At 34.6% G+C, this 27113-nt stretch overlaps 4 protein-coding genes across 6 annotated transcripts; 2 read left to right on the forward strand and 2 right to left on the reverse strand.

Moving 5' to 3' along the window:
• Nucleotides 1-3673: 3673 nt before the first annotated feature.
• LOC18036160 (GDSL esterase/lipase 1) lies at nucleotides 3674-5462 on the forward strand. Its single transcript, XM_006426566.2, has 5 exons — nucleotides 3674-3996; nucleotides 4099-4214; nucleotides 4417-4641; nucleotides 4750-5005; nucleotides 5212-5462. The coding sequence occupies exons 1-5, from the start codon at nucleotides 3705-3707 to the stop codon at nucleotides 5445-5447; spliced, it is 1125 nt and encodes a 374-aa protein (XP_006426629.2). The 5' UTR covers nucleotides 3674-3704; the 3' UTR covers nucleotides 5448-5462.
• A 6023-nt stretch (nucleotides 5463-11485) lies between these two features.
• On the forward strand, nucleotides 11486-13322 carry LOC18036197 (putative pentatricopeptide repeat-containing protein At5g37570). Its single transcript, XM_006426569.2, has 2 exons — nucleotides 11486-12507; nucleotides 12623-13322. The coding sequence occupies exons 1-2, from the start codon at nucleotides 11517-11519 to the stop codon at nucleotides 13264-13266; spliced, it is 1635 nt and encodes a 544-aa protein (XP_006426632.1). The 5' UTR covers nucleotides 11486-11516; the 3' UTR covers nucleotides 13267-13322.
• Nucleotides 13323-13355: 33 nt separating this feature from the next.
• On the reverse strand, nucleotides 13356-17820 carry LOC18036203 (developmentally-regulated G-protein 2). Of its 2 annotated transcripts, XM_006426568.2 has the most exons (12): nucleotides 17689-17820; nucleotides 17312-17402; nucleotides 17120-17187; nucleotides 16900-16976; nucleotides 16621-16801; nucleotides 16315-16371; nucleotides 15900-15974; nucleotides 15607-15726; nucleotides 14799-14969; nucleotides 14402-14515; nucleotides 14114-14284; nucleotides 13356-13749 (listed from the first exon to the last, which is right to left on the reverse strand). In XM_006426568.2, the coding sequence occupies exons 2-12, from the start codon at nucleotides 17379-17381 to the stop codon at nucleotides 13654-13656; spliced, it is 1200 nt and encodes a 399-aa protein (XP_006426631.1). In that variant the 5' UTR covers nucleotides 17382-17402; nucleotides 17689-17820; the 3' UTR covers nucleotides 13356-13653. The 2 variants fall into 2 exon arrangements, with proteins under 2 accessions (XP_006426631.1, XP_024036322.1); XM_024180554.1 differs by lacking the exon at nucleotides 13356-13749 and having other exon boundaries at nucleotides 14153-14279.
• Nucleotides 17821-18317: 497 nt separating this feature from the next.
• Nucleotides 18318-23783, reverse strand: LOC18036198. 2 transcript variants are annotated; one of them, XM_006426572.2, is made up of 9 exons: nucleotides 23372-23783; nucleotides 22657-22819; nucleotides 21911-22085; nucleotides 21614-21672; nucleotides 20354-21325; nucleotides 20000-20137; nucleotides 18992-19282; nucleotides 18861-18917; nucleotides 18318-18737 (listed from the first exon to the last, which is right to left on the reverse strand). In XM_006426572.2, exons 2-9 carry the CDS (start codon nucleotides 22783-22785, stop codon nucleotides 18570-18572), a joined length of 1989 nt encoding a protein of 662 aa, XP_006426635.1. In that variant the 5' UTR covers nucleotides 22786-22819; nucleotides 23372-23783; the 3' UTR covers nucleotides 18318-18569. The 2 variants fall into 2 exon arrangements, with proteins under 2 accessions (XP_006426635.1, XP_006426634.1); XM_006426571.2 differs by having other exon boundaries at nucleotides 18992-19225; nucleotides 23372-23782.
• Nucleotides 23784-27113: the final 3330 nt, after the last annotated feature.

Raw genomic sequence — 27113 nt, forward strand, 5'->3', positions numbered from 1 at the left:
TGTGTATTCTTGGTGTTTAATCCTTGTTAATCATTCTCAGAGATTCTCTAAAATTGTCGCTGTGATGCACCTTGCACTCTGCTTTTTCCTTTTGAATTATCAAATTTTTGAGTCACCATGTTCACTTTGATCATGCCTTTGGACTTTGGATCTTCTTGCGAACAATTTGATCCTCACATAGAAGGAAGAAAAAGAAAAATTATCATAGATGTGATGGAAGCTGTGCTGAGAAATCATATCCTAGAAGACGAAAATTTTAAAAACAAGAAAAAAATTCAAATTTTTACAAGAAAACCAAATACAAAGGAAAAGAATAAAAAAAAATTCCCAAGAATATACGATAAAAAACTCCACAAAAAATTGCACTTGTTTTAAATGTTGAAAATCTTGACACACAGCAAAATATTGTCAAATAAAAACAAAAATAAACCGATTGGAACTTGACGAAAAAATTGTTAAAAAACTTGAACTTCTATTGAATGAAGCCTCTTCCTAAACTGAGAAACATTATGATAGTTCTGAAGAAGAACTACAAATAGATGAAATTGCTACAACTTCAGATAGCTAGAAGAAAATTAATGTTGTAACAAGAGACTAAGAATTCCTGTTAGAATCAGCAACAAAAAAATTGAAGATTATGAATTAAGAAAAGAAATCTTAAAAAATTGAAACAGACTTTTGAAAATAAACAAAAACATCAAGACCCTACAGTTTATAATTTGAAAAATATATATTAGAAAAAATTGATGATAAAACCCCAAAACAAGTATCTATGGCCAAGACTTGCAAACTGAAATTCACCAAATTAAAAATGAAATAAATCAACTTAACACGAAACAAAGGCAAAACTCCAAATTAATTAAAAAAAATAGTGAAACATATAAAAAAAAGGAAAAGAAATTATTAAAGAAACAAATAGTGATAATCAAGACGACGAATATAATAAAGGTAATGAAATAGAAGGGAAAATATAACTGATTTCCTTAGGATACTCTCACAAATCACATACCAAAAATGTGATATTAAAGTTTCGTTTTTTAATAAATAATGAATTCAAATTAGAAACAATTGCTCCTGCTGACATATGAGCTAATTTGAATTGTATACAAGAAGGATTAGTACCCACAAAATATTATGAGGAAACAATTGAAAGCCTTAGAGCTGCAAATGTACCAAAACTAAAAATCAAATACAAATTATCAAATGTTAACATTTGTAACCAAGGAACTTGTTTCAAAACAACATTTTTATTGGTTAAAGATCTTTCACAAGATGTAACATTAGGAACGCCTTTTATTGGTTTAATTCAACCATTTACTGATGATAATGGTGAAATTAAGTCAAAGACTAAACCAAGTGTGTGTGTTTATATAGATAGAATAATTCTCTAATGAGGATACCCTCATTCTAATAAAGTGAGGATGTTAGTAACAAATAAAATTTTAGCGTCATCTTAATATATAGTTCTTCTCAAGTGCCCTTGTTTCTTTTTTTCATGCAGACACGTATAAAGGCACATGATTTAATAGAATCAGTGTTCAATTAACTATAAGTCATATGATTTAATAACATGTGTGTGTATTGATATTACAATTAGATTGTTACTGGGATTCATTTGCATTTAAATTAAATATTATGAAGCACTGCCCATATTTTTACTTAGAACTAGACTATTACAGGGAAATCTTATGAAACACTACTAATATTTTTGTCTTTATTAATATCTGAGGGACATATACTCTACTCATGTTTTGTAAGGGAGAAGACTGTCTCCACTTATATTTGAAGGACATACACTCTGTTAACATGAATATGTTAATAATATTGATTTTGATGATAACAAATTTTATATGGTTTTTGATAAAAATATTAGAGCTATTTCTTAATAAACGAAAACCCTTTTAATCATTGCCTTATTTCTTCATAAAAGATGGTTTTTCAAATTAGAAAGAGATTCTCTACAAAAACTCGTTTAAAATTGCAATTCTGGTTATAAACAGTGAACCGTTTATATAAAACGGTTAACCGATTAAAGGCAGATAGCAACACATTTCCTAAACCTCTAACCGTTTATGAAAAACGGAAAACACAAAAGATAGGAAGGTTACTAGAAATTAACGGTAAACCGTTTTCTTTTAAACGGTTAACCGATTAGCACCAGAGAGCAACATATTGCCTAAGCTCTAACCGTTTATGCTTAACGGAAAACACCCAAGATGGGAAGGCTACTGGCAACTAACGGTGAACCGTTTATTTTAAACGGTTAACCGATAACGTCCAGAATTGAAGGTTGTCCTCCTCTGGCATTGCTTAACGAAAACTGATAAGGCTAAATTGTTGTGCAGGTTACTGGAGCCAAACGGCCAACCGTTTATTTTAAACGGTCAACCGATAATACCCAGAGAAGCCACTTTATGCAATCCCTTAACCGCTAAATGAAAACAGATTAATTGATGTTCATTTTGCAGGTTACTGGAGACAAACGGCTAACCGTCTATTGCAACCGGTTAACCGATAATATCCAGAAACGTTACTTCACGCAAGTCCTTAACCGTTTAGCGTAAACGGATAACAAATGCTCATCTTGCAGGTCTCTGGAAGTTAACGACGAAAGGGCAATCCTAAACGGCAAACCGTTTATTTGAAAACTAGCCCAACAGTAACTTTGACCAACCAAATCGGTTAACCGTTTATGGTTAACGGCGAATCGCTTTTTGTCCGACAGTTTGTAACGGCTAGATTTTCAGCTCCAGATATAAATAAGCTCATTCAAATTCAATGAAGAGAGATCACAACACGACCATTTGAGCTAATATTTGAGAATACAATCTTCATAGAGCTTAGAACACATTCTTGCTTCATCTATTCACATATTAAGCATCATTGTGTAATCTTATATATTATGAGAGGCAAAACAGTTTGTAATCTTTTACTTTGAGTGATTGTAAGTGTTGTGATACATTTGGGTTAAGAGATTGGGGATAATCTCTTGTTGTAAAGGTCTATTGACACCTTGGAAGTCAAGTGTAAGCATTTGAAGCCTTGGAGGCTTGCTTAGTGGAATCCTCAAGCCCGGAAAGCTTGGAGGCGTGGACGTAGGCGAGGTTGGCCGAACCACGTAAAAATCTCGGTTTTTGAATCCCTCTTCCCTTATCTTTTTATATTGTGATCATCTTAATTGTTATTGCTTTGAATTTGATTTATAATTGCATTAAGTTTTTCTTTAATAAATTGAATAATTTTTTAGAATCCCAATTCACCCCCCCCCTCTTGGGTTGCATACTTCTATTTCACACTCCCTTACGAATACTAAATCTTATGAAGTAATCCCATATGCTCAATTGAAAAAAAAAATAATAAGGGAGAAGATTGTCTCATTTCAAATATTTTTTAATTAAGGAATTAAGCCTCCATAATGCTTTTTAAAGGCTCGAACTACTGCTCTCACATAAATTTAACCAGCCGAGTGGGTATATATTGTGAGTGATAATAATTAAGTCAAAATGCATGTCCTATATTTCTCTCACAGAAAACCAAAGGTAGGGACTAACAAGTCAACATGAACCATTAGTCTCCGAAAATCATGTTATTCAGGAAGGAAATTGAAAATTCCGCAGCACACAATATAAATAGCAATTGACACCCAAGAATTTATAGCAGAAGAAACAAAAAATACAAAATTGAAAAATTAGCCAGCTGATACAATGGCAAGCTTATGTTATTATTCTTCCTTTAATGTAATAATTTTAGTTGCAACATTACTTCTTACAAATCCAATTGATTGCTTTGGTGAATCCAACCAAGAACAAGAAGCAGAGAAAACTCCGAAGCTTTTGTTCGTAATCGGAGACTCACTTTATGACCCCGGAAACAATCAATATTTCAATGCCACTGAAAAAACTCGACAGTCTTATTCTTGGCCTTACGGAATGAACTTAAATCACAAGAAAGCCACCGGCAGAGCATCCGATGGCTTCGTAATCCCCGATTTCATCGGTATTGTATAATATGATTATGTTAATAATAATTTGTACAGGTTATGTAAATTGATTAGTTATTTAATTAATTAACTTTTCCTATTTCATTGTAATTTTGTAGCATTTTCTCTTGAAATAACTCCGCTACAACCATATCTGCAATCCGGGGCAGACTTTGCTCATGGGGCCAATTTTGCTTCGGCTGGCTCAGGCTGCCTTGAAATTCATCCTGGAGTGGTATGTATGTTCTTATTTTAATTTTTCGTTTTGGAATGTGAAAAGGGAAAATGATTAATGTGAAATTCAAGGGGCCAATTTTGCTTTCATGTGCTGCAACAAAGTTGCCTTTACCCACCACAATCACAAACAACAAATGGCCATTTGATTCTTTGTTTATTTTTCTTCCTAATAATAAGTTATTTATCCTTTGCTCTTTCAGATGAATTTGAAAATGCAACTGAGCAATCTCAAGAAGGTGGCAAAGTCATTGGAACAAAACCTTAATAAGCAGAAGGCCAAGCAAGTGCTGAAGGGATCTGTTTACTTGATTGGCTTGGGAGCCAATGACTACTTCGAATTTAACAAAAATCACCCCAACGCTTCCAAATCGGAACGAATCAAGTACATACACATGGTGCTTGGAAATTTAAAAATGGGACTGGAGGTAAAAAAAAAAAAATCTCAATCAATCTATCTATATGTAATTTTCTGATGTAGGGTTTTTTGATTTTAGGGTATTTGATGAATTTTTCTTTGTGGCTTCTACTTGTAGGAAATATATGAGATGGGAGGAAGAAAATTTGCATTCCAAAATGTTGGACCACTAGGCTGCTTGCCAATGATAAAGCAAATGTACCCTCAGCTCAATTGGGGTTGTAATAATGACTTGCTGATTGTTGCAAGAATGCACAACAGAGCCCTATCAAATGTGCTTAAGAAGTTGGCTCTCAAGTTTACTGACTTCAAATACTCAATCTTTGATTATTACTCGGCACTTGATGAAAGAATAAACAATCCTTCAAACCATGGTATGCAATATGTTAACATGATTTTTGTTTACTTTTTTCAGTGCTATAGTTTTACAAAAACTCATGAACTTAACTCATACAAAAATTCATTGTGAGCTACTAATATTTAAGCTTTCTAACTAGCTAGCTTTTGTATAAATATAAGGGCCTTCGTAAGATATTGAGCATTCATATGAATATAACTTATTTTCCCAAATTTTGTGAAGATTTCACGGAAGGGAAGATTGCGTGCTGTGGGAACGGGCAATTCAATGGGCAAGATTGTGGAGGAAATACTGCGAAAGATTTTTATAATCTGTGCAAAGAACCTGATGATCATGTCTTTTTTGATGGACTTCACACTTCACAAAGAGCGAACAGTCAATTGGCTGATCTTATTTGGAGTGGAACTCCGAATATCACAGGACCGTTAAACGTGAAGCAGCTATTTGAACTGCCATAAATTATTTGAATCTTGCAGTTTCCACTAAAATTTAATTGTACAGATGTGAAGTAGAATAGGAATTGAAGTATTTATATGGGTCGATTTCGTAAATGAAAAGGAGGTATTCTAGCTAGTTGGTCTAATAAGCTTCGATGTATATGTCGTTTTCCCGATAGGATTGTATCGACTTGACATTCCAAGTTTGTGTTTTGTTGTGATTTTAAGAATTTCTTGTTTTGAGATTAAAGTTTCTAATTTCCATTTAATTGGAACTGAAGAACTATTCAAATCCATGTAAAATATTTTCTTAATTATCGATGTAAAATATTTTCTTAATTAACTCCCCATCTTTTTGTATTGTCATTTCTGATCATTGTTATGTGACGCTGTATGTGAAGCTGTGGTTTAGCAGGGGATGACAATGGGGCGGGGTGGGGGTGGGGATACCTACCCCATTCCCCACCCCATTAAAAATTTTTGCTTCCATTCCCCAATAAATTTAGTGGGTTGGGGATGGGGAATCCCCACGTGGAGAATGATTCCCCAATCCCCACCCCATTCCTCATTTACTTATTTTATAGTAGATATAAAAATATGATTTCAGTAAATTAAAAATTAGAGACTTAAAATAAAATCATTACCATATTATAAAGTATTGAATTTTTTTTTAAAAATCTTTAAAAATTTGAAATAATATCTTAAAATGATATTAAAAGTGAAAAATATTTAAAGAGAGCAGCTCCTTAAAAGAGAAAAAAAATATAATAATGTTTTAAAGTTGAAAAATATTGTAAGGTTTTCTTTTATTCATATTCTATTTATATTACATAAAATTAAAAAAATTATTAATTGACATTATAGTTGATAAAATAAAAATTATTAAATAAGAATTAAAAACATATTTATATATAATGGGGATTGTGGTGGGGGTGGGGTGGGGAGTGCAATACCAAACCCCACCCCGTTAACAATTTGGGGATTACTTTTCCCTCACTCCCCACCCCATTCCCCAAAAATTATTAAAAAATTTTTTTATTTGGGGTGGGGCTCCATGGAGCCCCAAACCCGTGGAGGATTTTGTCATCCCTAGGTTTAGCTAATATCAAATAGAAGGGGAAACCTTAGGTGCAACTATGGCACCGTGCCACAGTTACATCTAGCCGTTGGATGCCAGTGGACCCCATCAATCTAACTGCATCCAACAGTTAGATGCAACTGTGGTACGGTGCCACAGTTGCACCGTAGCCTGATCCCAAATAGAAGCCCATATTTTCATATCTTGAAAGGACATCATGGGCTACTTACCTACTCATAAGCTACGATATTAAAGAAAAATTTCATTTGCAGAGATTATATATGTTTGCGGAAACATAGTCCATATAATTTCTTAACTTATATATATATATATATATATATATGTATGTATGTATGTATTACTCAAGAATCATCAATGATATACGCTCTTTGGCCAGTTATTTTATACATATAAAATAGGATCGGGAGTCCCTCTTTTTTGACACAAGAATATACACAAAATTCTAACCTTTTAACAGCAACCAAATCAATGGATCAAATTAAATGCTGATTTATTTTTTATGAATAACAAAGTAAAATGATTCAAGAGATCAATGGCGACACAAGTAATCCGAAAAATCATGAAGATAATTTTAAAACACCATTCGTGGGAACGACTTTTGAAAACGATGGAAGAAGCTCGAAGTTATTATGAAGACTGTGTTCGTCAAGAAGGATTTTGGATTTGAACTCGAACTTAATCCAAGAATAGATGGGGTTCGAAATGAAGAAACTAGTAGGCAATTTGTGTGCGCCCACCAAGGAAAGTATTTTCCAAAAAAAAAAAAAAACACGAGGCTGAAGAAGAAAACGAAGAAAGAGGTGCATGGAAAAGAGAAGATAAATAAAAGAGGTAAAAGATGTTCAACTGTCGAGTCACGAGTGCGGGTGCAAGGCTCATATGTGAGTTATGCATGATAAGTGGTTCAATAAATGGAGAGTTTCAGTTTTTGAGGATATTCACAAAGTAGTTACTCCAGCAAGAAGGATAATAAATTTATGATGAAGCAACTGAGGATTTGACTGAAATATTCCAAAAGGAAAATTGAAAAATTGGAAAAGTTTGTTCAGTTTTTGGTAGTGCACAATCTGGTTTTAACCAAAGAGATTGTTATAATCATTTGAGGACCTTCGTCATCGGCAAATAGATGGAGGGGATGCCTAATCAATCTTTACTTACATGGAAAAATGAAGGCTGAGAATCCAATGTTCTTTTATGCAATTCAATGCGATGAAAATAGAAGGGCAACTAATTTCTTTTGGGTGGACTCTCGATCTCGCATGACATATTATTATTTTGGGGATGTTATCACATTTGATATTGTTTATAAGATAAATAAGTATGATATGTCTTTACCACCATTTACAGGTTTTTGTTATGTTATATAATCATGTATGTTACATGATTATGTAGTAGCCATTGGATTACAAAAAATAATATGATTTTATTATCTTATATTTTCAAAACCGTTGGATTTTCATCTAACGACTACTACATAATCATGTATGTTACATGATTATATAACATAACAATCTCTCCATTTACAAGAGTCAATTATCACCTACAATCAATACTATGTGGGTGTGCACTCGTACGAGATAAGACGGAGTTAATATTTATATGGCTTTTTGAGACATGGCTTAAAATTATGGGAGGATGACGTGCAATCATCACTGACCAAGATAATTTATAATTTATTTTTATTCATAATTTTATTTCATTTATCTAAACATAATTTTAAACTCAGGTCTGGGTATGTTAAATTATAATTTTATTTATTCTTAACTGTTTTTGCGTGCTAATTGGTATTTGTACTTAACCAAAAGTTAATATGTTATAAAGAATTTAACGCTACTGAAAGATTAGAGAGAATCAAATAATATTAATTATGGAGGGAAGAGAAGAAAAAGCAATTAACGATATACTGTGGGGGTCCATTAATTTTTTTATTTTGTTATTCATAAAAAATAAATCAACATTTAGTTAATTTGATTCGTTGGTTCGGTTGCTGTAAAAAAATTAGGATTTTGTGTATATTCTTATCTCAAAAAAGAGGCGCTCCCGATCTTATCCCATCGCATTTATAACATATTAATAATTAAAAATCATGTATAATACTGGGAAAAAAAACTTGATAAATTAAAGAGAGAATTGTCTTTATGATTCTCTAGAACCAAATTGCATTTGCAATTCTGAACTACAATCACTTTTATCTTTCAGAGGTTTTGGTGGGCTTTACAAATACTAATTTCTTCTGAACATTGGATCAAAAAGATGGCATGTAAAGGAGTTGAGGTTCAAGATAAGATTCTAATATCTAGCAAAATTGTCCGGGTCTGTTGCCGGATAATCCACCCGGTCACCGGCACACGACAGAGGGGGCAGTCGGAGTGAGAGTGAAGCCTCGTGTCAATACAAGGAGAACGAAAAGAAGTGCTTGCAGTTGGGAAGCTGGCGAACATTTTCCCCATCTTTGAATCCTGACAAGCACACACAGCACATGATTTTGATTCTAATAAAGCCGCTTCAGCTTTTTCAATCCCCTTTTGTATGCTTGAATGTGGAAGCCAAATATGGCTCAACCGCTCAAGCTCTTCCCCGAAGCTGGAACCACACCATCCAAGTATTACTAGAGTGTAGACTACAGTGGCAATGGCCATTGATACTAGTATGAGAGCAAGATAACAGATGACGGGTATCATAATTTTTTTGTGTTAATAAATCTGCATGTATCCTGAAATGGATTTGAAGAGCTAGGAAGTTCATAAAGAGTTCATAATATAAAATTTGGAAATGATTAACTCGCAAAGACTTTTGGATTTTATCCTTCTAGTTTTGATCAACTAACTAAAACGGATCATAAGAAAACCGGCTTTTGCTACATGCTAATATCAAGAAAATATATAATAAGATCGCATTAAATTTTCGGAATAATTGCGTATGGGTCACCCTTACCAATTAAGAAAGAGGAATCTAGTATTTTGTTTAGGGAGCCTCTAAATTACAATCATTGTAACTTGAGTTATGTTATTTGCACTCTTTGACTACAAAGGGACGACAGAAATGTGGGTCCCTTTGTCTGTTGTTTCAACTCCATTCATCATCCTTTGTCAGTTATTTTTTTCATTAAAAAAATAAAATAATAAAAAAAATATTAAAATAATGAAAAAAAACCACAAAAGTAACGAAAAGATATGACAATAGCATCACTTTTTTAGTTCCGATTTTTCTTATTGTCTTCTCTCTCTCCATCTCTCACATCTCATTTAACATGAGCCATCTGCATTTAACAAGGAAAAATCGGTTCCCTCTCTGCATCTCGCTTATCACAAGGAAGAAGTTAGATCTGGATCTGCAAACAGAGGCAACTTGATAAAATTGGTACTGATTAATTGGTAAGTTGGTGACTCTCATTATATTCAAATAAAATTTTTGTTGTGTTCTATATATTTAAATGGTTAGAATATTTAATTTAAATTGTAAAAATTCATAGATTTTTGCTTTTTATATATTTAAATTGTTATGATTTTTTTTAATTTAAATGGCTGGAAATAATGGAATAAATTATAACAATTTCTGAATGTGTTTTATATATGTTATGATTTTTCTTAATTTAAATGGCTGGAAATAATTGAATAAATTATAACAATTTCTAAATGTGTTTTATATATGTTAGGATTTTTTTAAATTTAAATTGCTGAAAATAATAGAATAAATTATAACAATTTCCAGATGTGTTTTATATATTTAAGTTGTTAGGATTTTATAATTTAAATTGCTGGAGATAATGGAATAAATTATAAAAATTTGTGGATGTGTTTTATATATTTAAATTGTTAGGATTTTTTAATTTAAATTGCTGGAGATAATGGAATAAATTATAAAAATTTGTGGATGTGTTTTATATATTTAAATTGTTAGGATTTTTTAATTTAAATTGCCGGAGATAATGGAATAAATTATAAAAATTTGTGGATGTGTTTTATATATTTAAATTGTTAGGAATTTTCGTTATTGGACAAAAATTTTATATAAGTTTCTTAATACAAATGTTAATTGTTTTGTAGAAATGGAGAATTTGGAAAATGAGCATGCATTTGAAGAGTTGCAAGAAACAAGAGCTAACGATTTAGATGAAATTGTGGAACCGAACAAATGTGAGCCAGCTCTTGGAATGTTATTTGATAATCATGAAGAAATGTTTGCATTTTACAAAGTTTATAGTAAACAAGAGGGGTTTCCTGTGAGGGTTCGAAGTACTAAGAAAGGGACCGATGAAATTGTAAAATATGCGACATTTGCATGTGGGTGTAGTGGCAAGTCAGAAAGTAAATCAGCTAATGCATTGAAGCCGAGCTTGTGAAAGGGAGGGAAAAGCACCAGCCGACCAGGAATGATGACCAATTGCTAGGGGTCGATTTCCTCTTCTTTCCAGATGAACGGAAAGGGAAGAACGAAAGAGGGGAGTAAACTAAGGAAATGAAAATCTAGCTGGGGAAGGAGGAGATAAAAAACGAAAAGAGATGACATGCTTTCCATTTAACAATTCTTTATTTTATTATTTATTATGGCCCCACGCGGAACTAAAAGAAGATAAAGGAAACGCGTGAAACGATAGTGGGCGCTACATTTCTGTCGTCCCTTTATCTTCTTTTAATTCCTTTATCATTTTCCTTGTAAGTTATACCTCTTATGTGAACCACACAAAATTATAGGACCCGTAATTTGTGTGGTTCACTTGAAAATTGTAAGTTACAATAATCGTAACTTAGCATTTGCCTTTGTTCAGATAGAATCTCCAATACGCTGACTTCTTGATTCCATTTTGTCTTCTTAACAAGATGCTACACTTAGGTGGCAGTCCTAGGTGCTGCCAGATGGCTAAATGAAGAAACTACTTTTGTGGGCTTCCCCTTGGGCTTGCTTATTGGGCCTTAGTCCAGCAGTCAGTGATACTCTGGTTTTTGTATTATGACGAGATCAAATCACCAGCATGACAACCAAAAGTATTCATGACAAGCAAGTACCTTGTCCCACGTAGCAAAACCTTTAACCAACTGAAACAAGTACACAGTTACTTACTGAAAACCCTAACCAAACCCCACGACCAATATCATTACTACGCTCAATTTCTGATCAGGCTTCTTCAACTTCCTGGTGACAATTTAAGCTATGCACGCCAAGTGTTCGACCAAATACCCAAGTGCAAAACCCAGTTCCTCTGGACTTCCCTCATACGTAACCATGTCCTCCATGCCCATTTTAGACAATCCATCCTCCTGTACGCTAAAATGCACCGATTAGGTGTATTAACATCTGGTTTCACCTTCTCTTCTGTGCTTAATGCGTGTGCGCGGGTCCCATCATTGCTCGAAGGTAAACAAGTCCATGCACAAGTAGTGCAACTAGGTTTCTTGCGAAACAAGTTTGTAATAACTGCATTACTTGACTTGTATGCGAAATGTGGAGATTTACCTGAGTCACGTAGTCTATTTGATGCAATGGATGATAATGATAAAGATGTCGTTGCTTGTACAGCTGTGATATGTGGATACACAAAGATAGGTCTGATGGATGATGCACAAAGATTGTTTGATAGCATGGCTGAGCGCAATGTGATTTCTTGGAGTGCCATGGTTGCCGGGTATGCAAACTGTGGCAACATGAAAGCGGCAAAGGAGTTTTATGATAGGATGACGGAGAAGAATTCTGTCACATGGGTTGCTATGATTGCTGGTTATGGGAAGTGTGGTGAGGTTAGAGAGGCTAAGAAAGTGTTTGATGAGATTTCCGAACCAGATGCTTCGTGTTGGGCAGCAATGACGGTTTGCTATGTGCAAAATGGATATGCAAAGGCAGCCATTGAAATGTATAAGGCGATGAGAGAAGAAAATGTAAGGATCAGTGAAGTGGCCATGGTGGGGGCTATCTCAGCTTGTACACAACTTGGAGATGTCGAAATGGCTGCCATATTGGCTAAGCATGTTGATGAAGGATGTTGTGGTAAGTTATTCTGGCAGTTCATTTCGTTATAGGTTTGTTAAACTGCTCCAATTAGTTAGCCACCAGTGTCATTTTGGCCCAAAATGATTAAAACCGATTTGTTGTATACTTTCAGACAGGACAAACTATGTATCTAATGCACTGATTCACATGCATTCAAAATGTGGATATCTGGACCTGGCCTGGAGAGAATTCAGCAGGATAAAGAACAAAGATGTGATATCATACAGCTCAATGATCACGGCTTTTGCAGATCATGGGAAGTCCCAAGAAGCATTGGATATGTTCTTGAAGATGAGAAATGAAGGAATAGAGCCAAACCAGGTTACATTCATCGGAGTCCTCAGTGCATGCAGTCACGGAGGATTGGTTGAAGATGGGTGCAAGCAGTTTGAGCTGATGACTAGGGTTTTTGGCATTAAGCCATTAACAGAGCACCTTACTTGCATGGTCGACCTCCTTGGAAGAAGTGGGCAACTTGAAAAGGCACACAGTTTAATAATGGACTACAAAGATTTCTGCGATGCAGGAACTTGGGGTGCTCTTCTAGGAGCTTGTAAGGTTCATGTTAATGCTGAATTGGGTGAGATTGCAGCCAGGCATCTCCTGGAACTTGGGCCTGAGAAAACAGGGAACTCTGCACTTTTAGCTAATATTTATGCATCAATGGGTAAGTGGAAAGACTCAGAGATAGTGAAGATGATGATAAGTGAGACAGAAAAGAAGAAATCTCCTGGCTGTAGCTGGATATCAAGTTGAGATAAATTAAGAATTAACTATATTTTTCATGAATATGATATTGTCTACTTGGTGCATGTATTTCTCCTGAAGCGTTGCTCAAGAAAATATAATGAAACTGAGTGGTCTACATTCAAATGTTTTGTCATTGTAATTCCACAATATAACATTACAATCAAGTACATTAAACTGAAGGATCTAATCGGACACCCATATAGAAAATAAAATTAGAAGTACAGCCTGCCGCAAAATTCTGTATTCTGGACATCAGACTCAACAATACCTCCTCTTGACTATGGTCACTCAGTTTACACTACCAATTGTGTCTTTTTTTTTAATTCCACTACCAATTGTTTCTTAAGCCCTTATGTCTGACCAAAGGCTGCATTGCAGTGCCCACTTATGTAATCATGTTTTCAAGGGAGCCTTCTTCTCTCTGTCAGATATTCGTGCAGGGGCATTCGAATGAGATTTAAACCGCCCTCTCCCTCCCTCTTCCTTTTCCTGAAAATGCATATCACATTCAGTTAGTATTAACATTGTTTTTTTGAGCCAACAAATTGTGATTGATCAGGAACAGCCAAATAAATCCTCAACTAAAAGGTGGATTTAAGCTCCATCTAAGAAGCCACATATTTGCGATAGGGTTTTTTTTTACTATTCTCAGTTTTTTCCTTTATCCAAAATCCTAAAGTTGGCCCCGTGTTAATGGAGTACTTTTTCGGGAAGAAGAAGAAAGAGTAAGTTCATGCAAAGGGAATCACAAAACAGTTTGCATAAATTCTCATCACAAAAATCCTGCCCTAAATTGAATGTAGAACAGCCTTGCACAATCAGATTGCTAGATGGAAAGAACAAATTTCTGCACCTTTTTCTTAACAATCTGAACCACATCCTCATCTTGAAGAACATGACCAAGGCCACAGTGCTGTGGATAGTGCCTTGCACTTGTACCCCAGACTAGCACATATTTTACATCCTTCACCAAACTCCTGTGTATGTGATTACAGAAGTCTTCCACTGTGCAGCCACCTCTATCCTATCAATAACCAGAAAAGAGAATAAAGAATTGGGAAAAAGAATAGCCAGGTACTTCAAGCATGAATATAACACCAATATTTTCATTCATTTGATACCAGAAGGATATGTAACATACAACAGATAGAACTACAGGTTCAGTGAAATCAGGTTGCTGGCCTTGTGGCTTCGTATAAACTCTCACAAGTCCCATCTCTTCCCACATCCTTGCAAGCAGTCTGTCTAAGTTCAACTGTACAAGTAACATGAACAATCAGTTAATCTATCTGATTTACACCTTGGTTTGGAATCACACTTAATGTCAGAGCAATGTGCTTGCTTGGCATGCAATCATAAGAAGACATAACAAAACTACATGCATGAAAATTGTATTATACACTAAATCTTATCAATCATATTGCTGTTACTGGCAAAGAGATCAGGAGTTAAGATCACTGGCAAGCATGACTTTGCGAATTCAATTAGATTCTAATGGTGGTGTAGCAAGTAAACAAAATTACGAATTTAGAACATACCTTCAGATTGCAGCTAATAACGACAGAATTTGGCTGGCGGGCTAACTTATCCACGTCATCAATACCAATAACATCTATCTTATTGTAAACATATACACACTTCATGTATTTACGGTTTCCTTCAATGACATCTATCAAATCATCCACTGTGGCATCCTCTCGAAATAGCACCTACAACAAAATCACCACCAAATTAATATCCTCTTCTTTGGGATAGTTTGATAAAGAATACCAAAGAAAAGAAATCTAGACCATAAGAGATAGCACACCATAGAAAGAGGCTTGCTGAAGAGATCAAATCATGATAGCAGTGTGTGGAATAGTTATCCACATAATGTAAGAAAAGTGAGGGCAAGGCAAAAAGAAATCAGAAAATAATTGCAGAAGAGGAAATCATATTTGAAATCTTACAGCTACATTCTAGCACTTTCGTTCTGAAGAAGAACAAGATATTTATGAGGTAACCTGTTGGGATTAGAGAGACTTGGACAATCTTAAGCAATGGCAAAAATATCAAAAAATCCTTCACTTTTCCTGAGAGAAGATTTTAAAAAGAGAAAATAATAACAAAAGTGAATAGCTATACAAGAAGAAAGCATCAATTTGGGCATGAGCACAAGAAATAAAGGAAGCACTAATATCATCCCCATGGTCCCATCATTTAAGCCATTATTAGGCTAGTTTCAAGTTTTTTATCTGAAGCAGTTGCAAATCTGAATATGCAACAAGTAGAAGTGACTACTCCCAGATTTTGCAGAAAACCATCAACTGGGATGTAACCTAACTCATTTAGGAAAAGAGCCGGTACCTCTGCATTGTGAATTTTATATTCATGTAGAATTTGGTAACAGAGCTTCTCATCCACATGAGTTAAAGGTAAAGTGCTGTTGAACGAAATGCCTCCAGTTTTTTTCTTCTTGAAATAAATCTGCCAGTGAAACAAAAGATAAAACAAAACAGATTGGGATGGTTAAAACCATAACAATGCATACTCAGAGGTACTGGGAACACATGCTTACTCATCATGAAACGCATTTGACATTGATAAGATGTTTATACTAATCAAGTCCTTGATACCCAAAGTTGAAGAGACAAACTTACTTGAGGTGGTCTCTTGTTTAAACGTAGTCCTACAGCTTCCAGTTCTTTTGTCAATATTTGTCGATGACCTTCACTCTGAAGTATTTTGCAAACAAATTAACAAGATTAAGGAAGACTACAGAAACTTAACCATAACAGGAAAATAACAAAACTAATTAGAGTCAGTTGAACATAAAACATTTGGTACAAAACAGACAGTGATGGCACAAACAAATTCCAGAATTCTTGCAGCAATAATACAATCATGCAATGCAATGATATTAAAAGAATGGACACTGTAGTAATTATAGATCACAAAAGCTTAAGCAAATAAGAAATGACCCAACAATATCTGATACCATGTTTTTAAGTAGTTATCGAAGCAAAAGGTTATACTGATTAAAGACCAATGCAACAATAGAATTTAAGCACTTACTTTTGAGGCATCAAGAACCATCAACACAATGTCTGAAGACTTGGAAACAGCAATGACCTGAGAGATAAACAGTCTCATCACACTTCTTCAATGCCTATGATACCCGAAAAGGCTGGAAAAAGAAATGGATGGGAAAACCAAATGCTATGCAATTCTATTTCATAACAACTTTGCCTCACAACTGCTGAGAGATGCCAAAGGATTTTCCTCTCCTTTTTGCTCAATTATGTGATACTATTATAATAGATTCTGGCATGATACCACAAAGGGGGAAAAAAAAAAAACAAGCAGCTTAAATTGTTTTACCTGCCTTCCACGTCCCTTGCCTTCAGAAGCACCTTCAATAATTCCGGGAAGATCAAGAAGCTGAATTTTAGTATCATTGTAGTGTATGATCCCAGGAATGCAGGTCAGTGTTGTAAACTCATAAGATGCAGCTTCTGAATGAGTGCCCGTCAATAAAGTTAAAAGGGTAGACTTTCCCACACTGGAACCAAGATATTATCAACACCACCAACTTTAGAACTCTTCCCATCTCTACTTATTGAAGAATGCACAAATATTTTGATCACAAAGTTGACATACCTGGGAAAGCCTATGAGTGCAACACGTCCATGACCAAACTTTGTAACTTCAAAACCTTCTCCAGCACCACTAGAGCCCTGATACATATGGGTTACACACAGCAGTCACAAAGCTACAATACTTAGAAATCAATATGGAAGATTGGCCAATGTGATGACCACTAAAATGAATCTTTAAAACACAAAATTTGTAGAATAACAAACATAATAGAGCCACATACTTTTGGAGGCTCCAACAATTGAGTTCTCAGTTTTGCAATCTTTGCTTTGAGCTGGCCAAGATGATACTCTGCATATTCATTACATTACAATTTTTTTTTTAAAAAAGTTTTTTTTATCTATTCAAGAACAAAAAAATAATTAAATATAAACATGAAGTGCATAATATTACACGAAAAAATATATGTGATTACCTGTGGCTTTATTTTTCTGGGTACGAGCCATCTCGGCTTCAATTTCTTTAATCTTTTCAATAATCCCCATTTCTTTATTTCTTTATTTCAGCTGATACGAAACAGAAAGAGAAACAAAATTAGGTTCTAAAGTATCAGAATTATTGAAGCTACTAACACATAAATAATCAATCCAAGGAAAAAAAAATTCTAGTTCAAGTTAAAAAAATATGATATCTTTTAATTAGACCATGAGGACTAGGCAATTAGGTGCTAAGAATTTTGAAAAAAAAAATTTTTTTTTGAGGCTTTAGCTTTTAGTTTTGAGTAAAGTACGTTAATGGCATGGAATTAGAGAGAAACAGAATGAGCGGAATCGGCGGTTGTGGATGACTCACCGGGTACTCTTGAGTTAACGCGGATCGTAGCCGCAGCAGCTGACAGAGTAAGAGAGAGAGAGAGAGAGAGAGAGGGGGGGGAGAGGGAGAGGAGAAGACAGAGATGCCACTTTTCTTCCGAGTATTTGTGGGAGAGCGAGACGGCGAAGCGGGTGACGTGAAAAGGGCTGAAAAATAGGGCCTTTGGGCTAATTTTGTAAGCCCTTTTGATTGGGCTAATTTTACAGGCCGTATTTATTGAGTTTTAGGGGCCCAGATTCTAAATATTTCAAGCCCAGCTCAGACTCATATACGGTTTTTTCATTTTTCCATTTTAAAGAAATAAGAAGATTTAAATTACAGGGGATTCGAGTAGTGAATTAATTATCGCACAATCAATTTGTTTTATTTTCTTCATATTTAATTGAAAAACGACAAATTTCTGATCTGCTCCGAGTCCAACAATTATAGATTATTGACGTTACGGAGTACGTTTGCCTCTACTCCATTTGAACGTCCTTTCACACCCTTCGCAAATACAAATTACGATATAAAAAACTTTTCTAGACTACTAGAAACCGAGAGACTCCAGACTACTAAAAGGAAAAGAAAAAAAAGGAACATCAACAGGAGACTTGCAACAAGATGAATTGCACAATTCTCGTTCCAATAATACAAATCTAGGTTAACAAAGATCTTCGGTAAAGATATCACTTAAGCAGCCAGCTACTTAATCCCAGAGGGATTGCGGCACCATAAAATTAAATCTAAAAGACCATAATTTTTTAAAGGGCTAAATTTAGGTCAGAATAACTCATGTTCAACCAACAAAGCTACTAGCAATTAGCAAACTTTATTTTAGTACTCTAGGCAACTGGGTATGTATTATTTTATTTACAGTGTTACAAGTACCCTGATCTTGTTTCATTTACATTTCTTCCAGCAGATCCAGTAAGCTTGCTTGAGCTAAGATTTGGTGGAAACTGTGACTGCATTTCCGCAAGCTCTCTCACTCGAAGCAGTACCGGCATGGGAATAGGCACTGAAGATGCATGTTTCCGGGCACCCATCTACATTACCACAGAAGGAAACCATTTAACACATTGATTTTCAGGACACGAGAAGATTATTCAAGTTATTGCACCAGTTTAAAGTTCAACAAAGCATGAATGTACAAGAAGCAAATTTCTCACCCGACTATCTGGAGGTGTTTGTGCAAGGCTAGCTTTCAGTAGATTCCTCCACTTGTCCTACAAAATAGGTTTTGCTATCAGCCTAAATTATTGGCAACAGCCAGACCTAGCACTATGATATAAGTCCATACCTTGAGATCAACGGAGGTACGATATGAATACGATGCAAAAGCAAGCCTTTTGATCTCAGACCACCTACCAGCTCCATACTTAGATACACCCTCAACAAGTTTCATAACTTCAGAGAGAGTCCAGGCTCGGTGGTGTTTCCTTCTCACCCCGCCTTTTACTACACGCACAGTAGCCGGATTATCATCTGGAGTATACACAGAGGGATCTTTATTTTTCGGCTCCATGTTCTGCCCCTGTTCAATTGAAGCCACTTCTGAGAAATGATTATCTTTCTCAGGTTCAACTACAAACTGGATAGGATTCGATTAAATGCATAAAATCAGGATGTCACAGAAATTTTCTTATGGCAAAGCGCCTAGTCAAACAGTCAGCAAACATAAAACAAAGCCCAAGAGAACAATAATTCCACAATTCATGACTATAGCTAGTTATATTTAACATTTGCAAGACCTAAAACTGATCATAACAGTTACCAGCTAATTCTTTCAAAAAGTTAAGAGGTGAACTCTCTATTAACATAATTGGCAAGTCGCGTAAGAAAATTAAAAATATCACATCAAAAGCTTTTCTTTAAATTCTTATAATCACCTATGGAGACTACTACCACCATTTGTCATGCATGCATGATCACATCTAATCTTGAGTGCCCTCAGGGTGGAAATTGTTCAAAGGTGGTCATCATAGTGCTCCATGATATTCCAGTTAAGGTTGGAAGAGCATTATTACTACCTTTTAAATCACCATACATTGAAGAGCTGTACCCCTTGGTGAGTTAAAGTTTCATGTCCAAAACTAATTTATGAAGAGAATTATATGAGGCTCCACACCCTTAACTGATGAAATGATGCCCACAACATAGACTTAGTAATGTTTTTATAAATGAAGAATTTCATTGAATAATTTGAACAGAAATTCACTAACAAGCAAGAGTAATATAATCCAATCAGTTAACAAGCTAACCCTTTTTCCTTTCTTTCTTTTCATCGGAAATGTATAGTTGGTGTTACCTGCTGCTGAATCTGTTCAGGAGCAGAACTGGCTTTCAAGACTATGCCCCCGCTCTCCCTATTTGGTTCAGAACTATGTACATCAACAGCTTCCTTGACCAGTTTAGCTGCCATGCCTATGCCATTTGGATGGAATTCCTACGGGTGTGATATATGTTTGTTGTATTAGTAAACCAGTTACATAATAGACAAGCAAAGATGATAAAATATATAATAACTTTAAAAAAAAAAAGAACAGATATAGCAAAGCCTTTATGTATGATAAAACATGCATGGTTTTCATCATACTATCAAGGCTTGGCTATATGTATAAACCACATTCTTATAGCCGGAACAGAAAAGGATTGTATATACCATAAGCGCCTTGACATTTTTCCTTGGACGGCTTCTACGGACCCGAGAAACATATGGGATCTGAACACCAGATCCTCCAAGGGAATCCAGTCTGAGAGTAATCCTATTAGAAGAGGCAATTCTAACTGGCCTAGTATTAGATCTTGAGGACATTAGTCCAAGCCCCAAATTTTTAACTGAAGCTATTGACTTTCCACTGTGCTCTTTGGATTCCACTTCTGAAAGTTCTTCAATGTATCTTCTTGTTGGCTTCCGAATTCTCTTCGCATTTCTCTGCTCTTTGAGAGGATCTTCATCTGCACAACTGTAATCTTTGCTACAGTTTCTCTGTCTCTCACTAGAAACAATTTGTTGATCTTCCATTTTGCTACCGGGGTTTAATGATGACTCTTTGCCACTTCCATCCACTGGTTTAACTGCTTGATCTTCAATAGCTTCCTTGTTACAGCTTCCTTCTCCACCTTTGCTTACCAATTTGTTATCTTTAATAATAAAACTCGATGTTGAAACATCGCAAGAGTTAGTCAACCCCATAGCAATCCTTCTCTTAAGCCATTGCTTGTCCTTGACAGTTGTTTCCCGTCCAAAAGTCGCCTTAAATGTTTCATGCAGTTCTTTTATCGATAGATTGTCCAAGCAGATCTCTCCCATTAACCTTGAAAAATCAGGTTTGGAACTAGTGCAGACAGCAGAAGTTGATCGTTGGCCTTCTACCAGTCCGTTTGAAGAATTTGAGCATTCCCCATGAATGCTAGGCTGATTATTAAGGCTTTTAGACAAACTTTGGGAGGAAAGGTCACTTTCCTGCAAAGGAATTTCAGATTGGAGCTTCTCATCAATGCCACGTAATGTATCATGCTGATCAGAACACTGGCCGTCTACAAGCACATAAGTAGAAGAATGATCAGGAGATCCACAAGCTAAGAGATGGCTCTCTTCCTGTTTGGCCTTCGTCAACATCTCCTCAATGGACTACGAGAGATTTTAGGGCCGAGAACGATCCAACACAATCAACAATTCAATTAATATTTTATTAATCTAGAATCAACGAAAGTTAGATGCAAAACAACACTCAGAGAAAAATCTGATTTAACAAACCAATACACTGTTCATCTTGTAAAGCTCACTATTTCTTAAGTCGCATGGACCAGATAAGAGTAGTTCTATCAGTGATTAAGTATTAACGAAGATAAAGAAAGAACACACAGTCATTCTATTTTGAGACAAATAAATTCATACTGTAAAAACTCCAGTCAATACCTCTAGATGAGTATTCAATTTTCCTGCATCAGCTTCTGCATTTTCAGAATTTGACAATCCTGACAAGAATAGCTAATTCAGATTCGGAAAACATATGAACAAATGATATAAGATAAAACAAAATGCAAAAAACAAAGCAATGTCTTATTCATCCTCTTAAGAAAAGTATAGTACTAGGAAAAGCAGCTTCTGTTTCATTGTAAAATTAATTTTAAAAATGTTTCATACGATTGCTTTTCTTTCATGTGTTTAAAATTGGCATTCAAATTTTCGTCCGTAATGTTAACAAAGGTAGACCTTCTGAGCTTTCTAACTTGGGCATCCCAGAGGAAGACCTTTCATTGAAAATGCACCTTCCAGTCGGCCCAGCATCCGCAACTAGATGCATTTCGATTTTATCATCTGCAAGCAGATTTCCAACCTCCATAAGTTCATCATCTGTTGCAGGCACTAGTTTTCCATCTCCATCCACCTGAAAATCATAGAGAAACTTCAGAATCTAATATCTCACTTGCAAGTAGTCACTTTACGAAACATAATGGGACCAAAATAGAAATATTTTGAGACCCATCAATTGACTATTTCACCGTACGATTCACTCAAAATACCCAAATCATTAAATTTGACTTCTAACTGTTTATTCACTGAATGTCAAAGCAAAGAACAGCGCAATTGCATTTATCTTACAAAAGTAGTGGCCACAATAAGAGACCAATCTCACAACCTAAACAATGAAAATTCTTACAACTAACAAAGTTTTTATTGAAATTTTAGACCAACTCAAGAACTACTACTTGTATGTAAGCCAAGTGGACAACAAAAAGTATTAAGATCTTCCCATTTCATGCAATTGAACAAGCACTATTTGCACCAAATACAGATATTGACTCTTCACAGTTCTAGGTCCAACTTTAAGTAAATTCGGAGTGATAATGACCATGTTGAGCAACCTGAAATAAAATCATCAACTAACTTCATATGCATAAAAAAAAAAATCATTGACCAATGAGGAAATTACAATTCCACGCGTAAATAAAATATACCCGAACAAGCTTGTAGACAACTGGGTCAGCACCCAAATTTGGTGAAGAAAACGTAGAATTAGTTTTATGAATCCTGCTTTCCTTAAATTGTCCTTCACCGTTCCCCTCAGCTCCAACCAGTGTTTCCATAGAAGATCCACTGCATGCAACTTAAATACACTAACTGAAGGCATACCAACAAAAACAGGAAACACAAAAGACAAATAAAGTCAATTTTGTTCCCATCAAAACTAAAATATCATAAATTAAACATAAAGCATTAATGAAGCCAAAAAGCAATTCAAAATAAATAATCAATAGAATTCATTTAGCTTTCCTCTCCAAAATGACAAAGTACTAACTCTATCCAGTACATGCAACTCAAACACACACACCTATCAACAAATTCAATATTATGTTTCATTGCCAATATGAAAAATAAGCAAGAGAACCAAAAATTATTTCAACGGTGACCAAATACAGACAAGATTCAGAGAAAATACTCTTTTTTTTTTTTTTTTGGTTACTTCAAATTTTCTCGGTAAAAAAACGACACCGAATTAACCAGCATAAAATTTCGTTTTAAGCTCCATAGATGCAATACAATTCATTTAAAAAAAATTAAAAACACTAATTTCCTAAAATAGTAAGCCAAAACAAACTAAAAAACAACCACATAGAAGCATAATTTGAATAATTTAAATGCAAAATTAAATTAGTGTGGAGTTCGGCTCACCATAGAGTGAAGTGAGCGACGTGAAAGCGAACGAGTTGACCCAGTGAAAGCAGCAGAGTCGTAGCCGAGATAAATCGCGTCACACACAGAGAAAGAGAGAGAGAGACTGAGACGCTGAAGTTGAGAGCGCCAGTGAGAGCGCGTGGCGTGTTGTTCCGTGTGGTGTGAGTGGTACGGTTCCGGATTCGAAATTTTTGAGAGTTGGATTTGATCAGACGGCGTGGAGTCCGGATTGTGTTCGTCTTTTGTCCGGTGTTTTGGGTACTATTTGTTTGGTTCAGTGATTGGCAAGCAAATTACACGTCTTACGCATGAAAGTACTTTTTAAAAATAATCCAAATTGGGAGAAACTATCGCTATCATTCTTGATGGATCGTATCCGAAACTCATTAAACAAATTGATTTTAAATTATATAAGTATATTGATTTAATCTATATTTTTATTACCATATCTTGAGAATTATAAATTCATTGGTTAAAATTTTATATTACATGTAGATACTAATTGACTCAAGTGATATTACCTCTTGAGATAATATCTTTTATCTTGACATTAGTTTCTATCCATGTCAGTTTAATTTACACTTATGTAAATAATACACTATGATTAAATTGTTAAAATAGGTCCAAAATCATTTACTAAATAAAGAATAATAAAAGCAAACCAAAAAGCTAACAAAATAAAATAAGGACAAAAGGACTATTAGTCCCCAATGTTTGAGGAAAAGTACATAAAATCCTTTGATGTCTTTAAAAAGACATATAACTCCTACTTTGTTGGTTGGTCAATTTGGATTGTTTTAACAGTGAAAAGGGTAAATATTGTATATTTATATATATATACATCCAAAAGAAATGACGTGTAAAATTTTTAAATAATTTTTAAAGTAGTATTAGGGTTGGCAAAACTCGGGTTTGGGTCCAGGTATTGCAATGCCCAAACTCGGCCTGAATGTAATTTTTTAGATGCCCGGGTTAGATTTTTTTAAGCCCCGACACGGGGCATCCGGGTACCTGAATTTTATATTTTTTAATATTATATGTGTATTTTTTTGATAATTTTATAAGTTTTAAATTTATTTAAAAAAAATTGACATGAAAATATAAACTTTAAGTGTTTAAAACTTTATATATGTGTAATAAATGAGTCAAATAAATATAAAATATTTAAAATAATATATATTATATATATTTTTTAATAAAATTCGGGTTCCAGGGCGGGCTCTGGATTTATCAAGTGATGCCCAAGACCGGCTCGGCTTCATATCTAGGTTGGCTAATACCCAACCCACAACGCCCTTAATAATACTAAGATACAAAAGTAAATAAATAAGAGACTAAACTAGTAATCTTAATGTATCACAATGTCCTAATTAAACACACATTTTTATAGCATATGTTAACATAATTTTATGAAAATTATGCCCTTAAAGACTTGTTCGCGTCATGCTCAAGTAACTTTCTTTTGTGTCCAAACAAAATATTATAGACTTATGTATGCATGTCATTGCACTCGAGATTGTGCCTAATCCGATTCAATGGTAAAAACAGATGGATTCCCAACCTCAAGGACCCACATCTAATAGCATGTTATAATGCAAGACAAGTCCTAATCCTTGCCAAATAGAAATCATATAAAATAAGAGACAGATTTTCCTAACTTAAACATATTTTTTATTATTTCTCTCTAATATAAAGGGATCACCATTCAAGGGTAAGACCATGAGAAAAGATATACTGAAAGAACGAGTGAAATATCCTCCAAATCTTTCTCTTATTCTCTTTTATTGTTTGTTATTGTTATTAAGCTCCTCATGAATGACTTGAGTATCGGAAGGTCTTTGCCCTTAATCGCACCTTCCCTTGATGGTTCTAGTTTTGTGGGATTCCGACCACCAAGCTCATCGCTCTCATTGATGATAAGCCCAAGAACATTAAACTCTCTCCCAGAGTGTTCTCGAAGTAAAATGACTTCTACAATATTGCTAAATTTCTGGTATCAACACATATTTTATTGCATGCATATCACATGTTTAATTGTAAGATGATCCAATCATACAGACTAATGTTCATGACACCTTCTAGTTCATTTGGAAGATTCAAGGAAACAAATATCAACCAATTTTTAAAGCTTAGACCAAGAAGTTTGTTACTGATAAAGGAAAAGAACAAACAAGAAAAAATAGCACACCCCCCAAAAAAGAATGGATTTATCAATGATCTGACCTTTTTGTCTTTGTCTGGAAACTCCCTTATCAAAGTTTTACATTATGCCATGATTTCACAGCGAATGACTTAAACCAAGACGCTTTGGCAGAGTTCACGTGATTCTTTTGTCGACTGAAATTCCTTTATTTTGTTAGAAAATAACAGCGCACCGAAAGTCGCTGCCCGCACTAATCAAGCTTATTAGTTGCAGTTAATACAAAAGCACCATGTCTATTTAGCAGTAACATACATGTTTTATTTGATGACTATTTTTTGACCACTAGAAAGAAGACGACCATATGTCTATTTGGCGACAACATACACATTGTTTACTCGATGATTTATTTTTGACCATAATGATTGAAGAGGCAAAGGAGGCCGGATGAAATGTGACGTATTGAGGCAGAGGATGAATTTATTTTTGAGAAGCTTTTTCTATTTTTGTTTGCGTATGACATGCTGTCTTATTTCTATTTATTCCAATGTCAAAATGTCACCTGACATGTCTTGTTTTTGTTTATGGATAATTTTTAAAAACCTCCGCCGAGGTTTGGACTTGTTGCAAGTAGATGGTAAGAATCTGTTTATTTGTAAAAAACCTCCTACCGTCAGTTAACTTTAACATTGACCGTTAGTTGACTGTGCAAAGACAATATTACCCTCAACAATAATTTGTAGACGAAAATAACTAAAAAAAAATTAAAATTATTGGCGCAAAAAACACAAACCCTATTTTTTGACAATTTTATCCTTGTCAATTCCAAAAATTTACAATATCATAGGTAAAGATTATAACTATTTTATTTTCAAGTTTTTAATTTTATCTTTTTTGTAGAAACTTTAAGAAAATATCAATAATTTAAAGAGAATTTTTTAAATTTTAAATTTTATCTTTCTTGTAGGAACTTTAAGAAAATATCAATAATTTAAAGAGGGTAAAATAACCAATAATTTTAATTTTTTTTAATTATTTCCGTCTACAAATTATTGTTAAGGGTAATATTGTCTTTGCACAGTCAACTAACGGTCAATGTTAAAATTAACTGACGATAGGGGGTTTTTTACAAATAAATCAATTCTCGCCATCTACTTGCAACAAGCCCAAACTTCAGGGGAGGTTTTTAAAAATTACCCTTTTGTTTATTCCAATTCTCAAATGTCACTTGCACGGTTATATGTAAAACCAATATATACATTAACAATACCCACATTCTTCATTAACAATAATACACATGAATGAAGAGGCCTCCATTAACAGGCAGCAAGAATGAAAAGGCCTGTAAAATATTATGACAGATAGAAATCAGAAGACAAGTAAATGCGGTCCTTACCATAGTAGGCCAACCCACGCAATAATACAGACCTTACACTACAGGGATTAGTGTTTAGGGTTTATGATTAAGCTTAATGCACTTTTGCGCAAAGCGGTGGTTCACACCAGGATTAATTGACATGATGCTGTGTACCTATGCTGCCTTCATACTTTTGGGCACAATTAGCCCTGAGCTCTATGCTAACAGTAACCTAAACAAGC

Source organism: Citrus clementina, unplaced genomic scaffold, assembly GCF_000493195.1.
Source record: "Citrus clementina cultivar Clemenules unplaced genomic scaffold, Citrus_clementina_v1.0 scaffold_7, whole genome shotgun sequence".
In the NCBI taxonomy this organism is placed as follows: domain Eukaryota; kingdom Viridiplantae; phylum Streptophyta; class Magnoliopsida; order Sapindales; family Rutaceae; genus Citrus; species Citrus x clementina.

Coding starts and splice junctions, on each gene's coding strand:
- LOC18036160 (XM_006426566.2), top strand. CDS start 3,705: ATGGCAAGCTTATGTTATTATTCTTCCTTTAATGTAATAATTTTAGTT. Junction 3,997..4,098: donor CGTAATCCCCGATTTCATCG/GTATTGTATAAT, acceptor GTAATTTTGTAG/CATTTTCTCTTGAAATAACT. Junction 4,215..4,416: donor TTGAAATTCATCCTGGAGTG/GTATGTATGTTC, acceptor TTGCTCTTTCAG/ATGAATTTGAAAATGCAACT.
- LOC18036197 (XM_006426569.2), top strand. CDS start 11,517: ATGACAAGCAAGTACCTTGTCCCACGTAGCAAAACCTTTAACCAACTG. Junction 12,508..12,622: donor TGTTGATGAAGGATGTTGTG/GTAAGTTATTCT, acceptor GTATACTTTCAG/ACAGGACAAACTATGTATCT.
- LOC18036198 (XM_006426572.2), bottom strand. CDS start 22,785: ATGGAAACACTGGTTGGAGCTGAGGGGAACGGTGAAGGACAATTTAAG. Junction 19,283..19,999: donor CTGAACAGATTCAGCAGCAG/GTAACACCAACT, acceptor AATCCTATCCAG/TTTGTAGTTGAACCTGAGAA. Junction 18,918..18,991: donor GTACCTCCGTTGATCTCAAG/GTATGGACTTAT, acceptor CCTATTTTGTAG/GACAAGTGGAGGAATCTACT.
- LOC18036203 (XM_006426568.2), bottom strand. CDS start 17,381: ATGGGGATTATTGAAAAGATTAAAGAAATTGAAGCCGAGATGGCTCGT. Junction 16,372..16,620: donor GCAAGGGACGTGGAAGGCAG/GTAAAACAATTT, acceptor TTTATCTCTCAG/GTCATTGCTGTTTCCAAGTC. Junction 15,975..16,314: donor TGGTTCTTGATGCCTCAAAA/GTAAGTGCTTAA, acceptor AAAATACTTCAG/AGTGAAGGTCATCGACAAAT.